This window comes from Triticum dicoccoides, chromosome 2B (genome assembly GCF_002162155.2).
Source record: "Triticum dicoccoides isolate Atlit2015 ecotype Zavitan chromosome 2B, WEW_v2.0, whole genome shotgun sequence".
NCBI lineage: Eukaryota > Viridiplantae > Streptophyta > Magnoliopsida > Poales > Poaceae > Triticum > Triticum dicoccoides.
Genome location: NC_041383.1, coordinates 586,486,550 through 586,494,081, shown reverse-complemented (window position 1 = coordinate 586,494,081; position 7,532 = coordinate 586,486,550). Strand labels below are relative to the sequence as shown.

At 46.1% G+C, this 7,532-nt stretch overlaps 2 protein-coding genes across 2 annotated transcripts; one reads left to right on the top strand and one right to left on the bottom strand.

Annotated features, from left to right (window-relative positions):
* Positions 1–240: 240 nt before the first annotated feature.
* LOC119365032 (bifunctional adenosine 5'-phosphosulfate phosphorylase/adenylylsulfatase HINT4-like) lies at positions 241–2,440 on the top strand. Its single transcript, XM_037630617.1, has 6 exons — positions 241–508; positions 602–648; positions 1,623–1,699; positions 1,806–1,872; positions 1,980–2,057; positions 2,171–2,440. The coding sequence occupies exons 1-6, from the start codon at positions 380–382 to the stop codon at positions 2,271–2,273; spliced, it is 501 nt and encodes a 166-aa protein (XP_037486514.1). The 5' UTR covers positions 241–379; the 3' UTR covers positions 2,274–2,440.
* Positions 2,441–2,770: 330 nt separating this feature from the next.
* Positions 2,771–5,295, bottom strand: LOC119365031 (vacuolar-processing enzyme beta-isozyme 1-like). The gene is made up of 8 exons (XM_037630616.1): positions 5,020–5,295; positions 4,735–4,899; positions 4,503–4,659; positions 4,321–4,406; positions 4,022–4,221; positions 3,616–3,874; positions 3,296–3,502; positions 2,771–3,187 (listed from the first exon to the last, which is right to left on the bottom strand). Exons 1-8 carry the CDS (start codon positions 5,248–5,250, stop codon positions 3,005–3,007), a joined length of 1,488 nt encoding a protein of 495 aa, XP_037486513.1. The 5' UTR covers positions 5,251–5,295; the 3' UTR covers positions 2,771–3,004.
* Between the last annotated feature and the right edge of the window lie 2,237 nt (positions 5,296–7,532).

The window sequence follows — 7,532 nt, the reverse complement described above, 5'->3', positions numbered from 1 at the left end:
GTGGTGGGACGAAAATAAACCGTGGATACTATTGAACCAACTCAGACATTAGGAGTAGAGATAATGTTGGTGTTTGATTAATTGAGAGCATGGGCTCTTTAAAATAAACGTTTTTTTTTACACAAAACAGAAAGAAAGCTGAAATTACAGTGCACTACTCTAGGGCCCAACCAAATCGTCCAGCTGCCACACTGGGCCTCGCCCAGAACCACCAGTTGCGTCGGCTGCGCCGTGGAATCACCCTTCCGACGACTTCGACGACGGCGGCAAGCAACCGCGAGCGCGGCCGCCGCGTCCCGGCGCGTCGCTGAATCGGTCAATTCCGCGTCGCCCCCACTGCCTCCCACCTACCCATCCCGCAACCGGTGGAAGGGGGGCCATGAAGAAGTCGTTCTGCTTCCGCGGCTCCGCTGCGAAGAGGACAGGACGGACGCCGATGGCGGACTGGTGCGTCTTCTGCGACATCGCCCGCCGCGCCCCCGCTTCCACTGCCACCCTCCTCTACTCCGTTCCGTACACCGTCCCCTCACCTTCTCCGATCTGAACTCCGCCACCTGTCGATTTGCTTGCTAAACGTGCGACCTTTTGCTCTTGTGCGCAGGATGACAAGGTCGTGGCGTTCCAGGACATCAATCCGTCGGCGTTCAGGTACATTCTGGCCGTTGTAGTCTGTTCTTTCAGCGCCGTGTCGCTGTCCTTGGTCTAGATGTGGCATTAGTATACCTCATCGACGTAGTAGTGCTTTTGCTCATTTCGTCGAACAACTGGCGAGCATCACCAGAATTGGTGCTTAGATTTAATTACTCATCTGTCCTGCTTGTGATAGTTGGTACTCTTGTAGTTTTATGCTCTTATAGTTGGAGCTGCTTGATTTGTTTGCTATCTAAGTGTGTGTAAATAATGTTTTCTTTGCATTCTGATTGTGTTAAGAGACTGTCTTGTAGTTGGTGTTTATCAGGTAACACAGTTGCTGTTTATCATGTCACGTAGTTGGTGTTTCCTTTCAATGTTTGCTACTCACTGCCAGAGCAAATTTTTGACTGCTCTTGTCAATCAGCTGAGAACCTAGTGTGTGCTGATATGTGCCTATGCACAAGTTATTGTTCATTGAGACCAATATTTGTCTGGACATCTATCTGAAACACCGCCTTTCCTAGCAAGTTATCATTCACTTCTTGAGTAGCATTAGCGTTGTGTTTATTTTAATCTCATGCAAGGTAGTGGCATAGATGACATATGGTATATATGTACAATTGCAGTTCTCTGATTAAATTTGTACAACTGTAAAAAAAATATGGCATAGTTTACATTTCGTGATCAGTTAGTTGCTATAATTAATATGTGTGTGGTGGTTAATAACATCTATCAAACATCTCAAACACGTTTCACATTTATTCAGTGAAAGGGATAACAGGCGATGTTGAGCTCTTTGTGCTGTCTGCCTCTTTGATAAGCCCTTGATATGCCGGAGTGCTTATCCCTTGATTTTACTCTTAGCAGCAATATGAATTCAGTTCTTCCATTGACCACCACAAGATCCATCATTTATGATCAGCTTATGCATACCATTTTTTTTATCTTGAAGATCTGTCTTAGAGTATTCTCGTTGTGCAACATTGCAGGCACTATCTTGTCATACCCATCGAGCATATACCAACTGTAAAAAATCTCCAAAGAACCAACAAAGATCACCAGTTAGGTTCGTGCTCATAGCTTCTTGCTTCATGTAACACTGCCTTGCTATTACATGTCATTTTGTTCAACCATGGATGCTTGGTGAACTATAACATTTTTCTCCTTTGCAGTTAGTCACATGCTGAAGGTGGGAAAAGATTTACTCAGTCGAGATGCTCCCAAATCTGAGGAACATAGGTATTGCTAAAAATAAAAGAAATACATTTGTTCTGGCATGGTGTAGATCAGCTTGAAAGCAGTATCATATGTTGTCAACAATTTTACTTTTCTGTTATTACTTGTAGATTTGGTTTTCATCAGCCACCATTTAATAGTATTGATCACCTCCATCTTCACTGCCTGGCACTGCCATTTATACCCAGGTACTGAAGTTAATTAATATCATGCCCTTGTTTATTTAAATATGGCATGTTTTCCCATATAAATTTCTTTTTCAGCTTTCATCTCAAATTATTTATACTCTTCATCTTAACAGTTGGAGGCAAGTAAAATATACACCGTTGGGTCCCTTAGGGGGCTTTATTGATGCTGAGAAGGTATTGGAAAAAATAAAACCAGAAACAGAAGTGTACAGTTAATAAAAGTATTTAGATTGGTACTGGCTATTCCTGCTTATTAACGTTCTTCTACTTTTTTGCTTGTAATATCATTTGTATGTGGTTTATATCCCTATTACTATTCTTGGATCGCTATAAATTCGAAAGACTTTGTCTGAAATGCTATACTTCATATCTTCATCCTGAAATCCATGGACCACTCTTTTTTAGATTTCCTTTCATTCATTGGTCATGTACTGGAAACTTGAATATGGGGAGTGCTGCACAACTTACAGATCTACACTAGCATGGTCCGAAGAAGATTCACAAACATTGTATTCTCATCTTGTTAGCAGTGGTAGCTTACGTAGTACTGTATGTAGCACTTGGTAGGGCTGTCTGTAGGAGGATCAGTATCAAATCAGATGGGTCATCAATTTTGACCCACTAATAATGGCCGACCTCTTCATTATTACCTAATCAGATGGCACTGTCAACCATTCTCACAAAAAAAATGATGGCACTGTCATGCAAAGACATTCACACTTTTGCTACATAATAATCATTGCCTTTCAATTGATTGCAGTCAAATTTGATTTACAGAGGCACGAGCACGATCATAAACTACTGATTAACCCAACACCACATGGGGCGCCATTGTTGGTGTTTTCTTGTACGTATACCAATGTATTGTGTATGTACACCATATATGAGGTCTAGCTAGGAACCTCTGGAGCATTTGGTACTGCTCCCATGCACTGCAGTGCAGCGGATCAGGCGCTGTGCCCTCGAACCAGTGGGCTCCACTTCCCCATGTTGTAATCGTCGCAAGCGCTGATGCTTGCCTCCTTCATCTGGGCCTCGGAGACGCCATTGTTGCATATGTTGGCGAACGCCCTCATGTGTTTCATGCCATACTGAGTGAGTGATCCGCATTGGGACTCGAAAACTCGCACCTGGCAGTTGGCATCAGTACAGACTATAGAGTAAGTTCAACCGGAAGCAGATAGAGTGCAGGGTCTTGCATATTTATGTGATTTTAAATATAGAAATGTTACACTCACCATCATCTTCAGACAATCCCAATCGTCGACCAATGGCTGGCCAGAGCCTCTAGAAGCGTCAAGCACTGAAGGACCCTTTTCGAATCCAAAGACAAGCTTCCCGATGAAATCGATACTGCTGTCGAGATGCTTCCTGTGTAGCACGGTTTCTTTGATCTCCCTCAGAGCCCTCTGCTTCTCTTCTGATCCCCCATTTAACTGCTCATACTGAAAGCGAGAAGATACATTATTGGTTAGCAGACAAAGTTGGAAAAACAAAGCATGGGCCACAAGAATTGACAAGAGGACACGAGCTTAAGCTGAGATAACTGGAGCTTTACCTTCTTCCACATGAAAAGAATGTCGGCATCTCTTTGATTGATTGCACCCTTGAGGCTGGGCCTAAGCAGTGGCCTGTTGGTGATGCTTGACTTTGCAGGATCGAAACCTTGATAGAGGAAAAGCATCTCATCCTTGAAAGTCCTGTCACCATACTCCATGACATGAGAACCTATACTGGACTCATTTCGGGGTGCCGTTCTCGCTTTCACCACCTCGTACTGCTGCTTGATTGTTTCCTTCTTCAGATTGTGGGTTTCACTGCAAATTAAGTAGGATCGAATGGTGGTTGTCAAAAAAAAAAGCAGGATCGAATGGTTCAGAATAGCAAGCAAGCATAATGGTTGTAGATAACTGATACGTACAAACTTGTACCTATATTACAGCTAGCTGATGCTTATTACGTACCTGTCTTCCATCCAAGAAACACTGTATGCGTCACCTAAACAGGTCTTGTATTCAGAAGGAGGTGGTACTTCCATCCCAGGGCAGTATGCTGCCCAGCTACTTTCTTCCGCATTTGCTGCTGTTGTAACATAGATATTGTGATCTCGTGGCATCAAACCCTCAAAGATGCTGCCACTTTCGCACGCTTCAACATATATGATCTGCCACAATTGTAGTAGTTCTCATTAGAGATGCGACTCAAAGCATACATGCTGTTTCTAACCTTTATTTAAGGGAAAAAGAAACGAAAGGATAAATACCATTTTCGAATAGCTTTTGGAAGCATGCTTTTGCCGTAACACCTTGATGAAGTCGCCAGCATAAACAAACGGCACGTTGGGCATACCTACATAAAACCATGATAACTTTAGCTAAGTTTATTTATACTACAAAACAAATCAGCTGAACTACAAGGTTTATGTGGGAGTATATATGCATGTACCAAGTGCACCAGCACCCCCATGATCCGTGTAGTAGATGAAGATGTGATCATTCGGTTTGCTGTTTATCACCTTCCTACTCCCTCCGGTAACCGCAGTTTTGTTCCCCAGGAGAACTGCATACAAGTTCTTAGCAGTGACCTGCTCACCGGTGTAGTCCTGCAATGCATGTTAAGTTGATCATCAGTCCTGTTTGAATTAACGATAACACAGCCAGTAAGGTCATGCTAATACCTTGGGAACACCATGGTAAACATCTTTGCCTTTAGGATGGTTGATGACGACCCCACGCCTTGGGTTTTCAGGGCTGTTGGCGATGTCATCGTACATAAACACCACAATGTTCTCATCCTTGAGGCCTCCCTTCTTCAGGATCTGGTACGCGTGGCACACATCGGCCTGCACGTCGTACGTGCATCAACAACACCGCAAACAATCGTTGAGCAAGCACACGCTATCAAAAGTTTCATACAATGAATGATATACGAGCTGCATTAGTGAGGAACTGAGGACTCTCACCTGGTGCCGGTAGTTCTCGTAGCCGGAGGAGCCGGCGACAAGCACGGCCCACTTCGTCACCTCTTCCTCCACCGGCGACGCGGCAGGACCAGGCGCAGGGGCAGGGGCATGCCCATTCTCCGTCGGCAGCCGGATCAGCTGCTCCGAGTCCCCATCCGCGGCCACCGCCAGCAGCAGGAGCGGGAGGAATCCACAAACCCACCACGCAGCCATGGCCACCCTCGAGTTCATGTGCGTGTGCTAGAGCCTAGAGAGGAAGAGAAGGCAGAGAGTGAAGTGTGATCGTTCCTGTGGGGGATGGCGCCGCATTTTATAGCCGCGGCGGCGTGCAGGGAGGGAGTGAAGTGCGATCGTCGCCTGGCAGTTCTCGCTCGCGCAGGCGCGCAGGCGCAGCGCCTCCGTATCCGTAGTGGGGTTTGCGTGGCGTGCGCAGTTTCCCATTTTTGGCTTCAAAATGCCCGCCTAAACTTGCTAAAGTGCCGTGATTTCGGCCGTGGCTAAGCACGACGGTCGCACTCGGCACCGGCGGTGGCGGTTAGCGTCATGAATTAGCCGACGACGCAGCTCCGCAGGTTGAGCAGCCTCCCAGATGCATCCATCGCACGGAAGGGGAAAGGAGAGGTACGGACGCCTCGCCGGTGACCTTCCCACGGTGCTGCCTCCTCCCAGCTTCCTGCAAAAAACGGCTACCGGACAGTGTGCCTGTTCAGGTGGCGAAAGCCGGGAAGAAATAACTCACGCAGACACATCATGTGAACCGACTTTTTTGGGAAGAAAATAGAATGTGCAACGACTAGAGAGGGACAGCGTATGCGCTTCTGCGCTGCAGCTGAAAACGTGAAGGACTCAGCTTAGTCCAGATCCTTTTTTTTAAAAAAAACTTCCAATCTATTCATCTTCAATCATGGCAGTCCAACGAATACCAGAAATAAAAATTACATCCAGATTCGTAGACCACCTAGCGACGACTACAAGCACCGAAGCGAGTCGAAGACGCGCCGCCGTCATCGCCCCTCCATCGCCGGAGCCGGCACAACTTGTTGTAGTAGACAGTCGGGAAGTCGTCGTGCTAAGGCCTCATAGGACCAGCACCCCAGAACAGCAACCGCCGCCGATGAAAAATAACGTAGATCGGAAGGATCCAAACCGAAGACACACGAACATAGACGAACAACGACGAGACCTGAGCAAATCCACCAAAGATAGATCTGCCGGAGACACACCTCCACCCACCAACGATACTAGACGCACCGCCGGAACGGGGGCTAGGCGGGGAGACCTTTATTCCATCTTCAGGGAGCCGTCACCGTCTCACCTTCCTGAGTAGGACACAAACCCTAACAAGATTGGAAAGAACGACTAAAAACGGAGCCCTCCAGCCGGCCCTTGCCAGGACCCACCGCGCCTCCATGGCCCTAGGGCCACCGGAGACGAGGCGGACCTGCGCCGGCGCCGGCGAGAGGCACAAACCCTAACTTTCTTTCTTGGAGGAGGAGGAGCCCTTTTAGCTTAGTCCAGATCCTTATCACTAGCAACTGAAAAATGCAAATAAACCAAAGTGATGATTACTACATAATAAACCAAAATGTACATTAAGTTTTTTAATAGAAATATCGGATATTTGAGGAAATTTTCATGTGTTAGTTTTTTTACGATTAAATTACATACTCCTAGGATTTTTTAACAATTCATTTGCAATTTGTTTTATAAGGGACTTCTTCTAGATCATTCTTTTAACTACAAATTTAGAGAAACTTTTCCTTCTACTCATATCCCTTGCTAAGAATACTTTAGTTCCGTGATACAATCAAAGGAGCATTGATGTAGAGAAAAATCATTGTTGGATGTCATTGGTGTGATATTGCCGTCATGCGCACTATTGCTACACTTCTACGAATCCCGTGAATCAATGTTGTCTCAAACGCGAAGCAAGCTGAATATTTCTGAGAACCAGGAAGGATGAAGTCGCATGGTAGCATAGAGGCGACGATGCCCCGCCCATCGTCACCAAAGGTCGCATTGTGGGTTGTCTCGTTCGCCACCCTTCTCCATTGCTCCCACTCCCTTCCGTCTTGGGAGTGCTACACGTCTCATCGGGTGGACATCGCGTGCTCCGTTCGAACCGCTTTGCCTGATCTTGCGCAGGTGGTGCTCCACATGACGAACCCAAATGTTGCTTCGAGGTGGGAGTCTAGGGGTGTGGCCCAAAGATCAATCATCTTTAATGGCGAGGTTCAGGCACAATTTTCGGAAATGAGCCGACAACTTACGATAAATGAAAAAAAAACAAGAAAAAGGAAAGAAAAAGAACAGAAAAAAACAGCCTAAAAAACAACTTGAACCCACATCCCAACATGAACTATAGTTCATGCAGAGTGAAAACCTGAAGCCAAAAATAGAATGAAAACGGAAAACAGAACCCCTACACACACGGGGAGAACGAGGAATGTCTCAACGCTCGTGCATGTGTGAGTACTCTAACTATTGCTACCTATTTGGCGCCTTAAGCGCCC

What these genes read in the sequence shown, in the direction of transcription:
- LOC119365032 (XM_037630617.1), top strand. Translation starts at nt 380, where the DNA reads ATGAAGAAGTCGTTCTGCTTCCGCGGCTCCGCTGCGAAGAGGACAGGA. An exon ending in CTGCCACCCTCCTCTACTCC is followed by an intron (nt 509 to 601) that starts GTTCCGTACACC and finishes TCTTGTGCGCAG; the next exon opens with GATGACAAGGTCGTGGCGTT. An exon ending in ATCAATCCGTCGGCGTTCAG is followed by an intron (nt 649 to 1,622) that starts GTACATTCTGGC and finishes GCAACATTGCAG; the next exon opens with GCACTATCTTGTCATACCCA.
- LOC119365031 (XM_037630616.1), bottom strand. Translation starts at nt 5,250, where the DNA reads ATGAACTCGAGGGTGGCCATGGCTGCGTGGTGGGTTTGTGGATTCCTC. An exon ending in TTTACCATGGTGTTCCCAAG is followed by an intron (nt 4,660 to 4,734) that starts GTATTAGCATGA and finishes CATGCATTGCAG; the next exon opens with GACTACACCGGTGAGCAGGT. An exon ending in GTTTCTTGGATGGAAGACAG is followed by an intron (nt 3,875 to 4,021) that starts GTACGTAATAAG and finishes CTTAATTTGCAG; the next exon opens with TGAAACCCACAATCTGAAGA.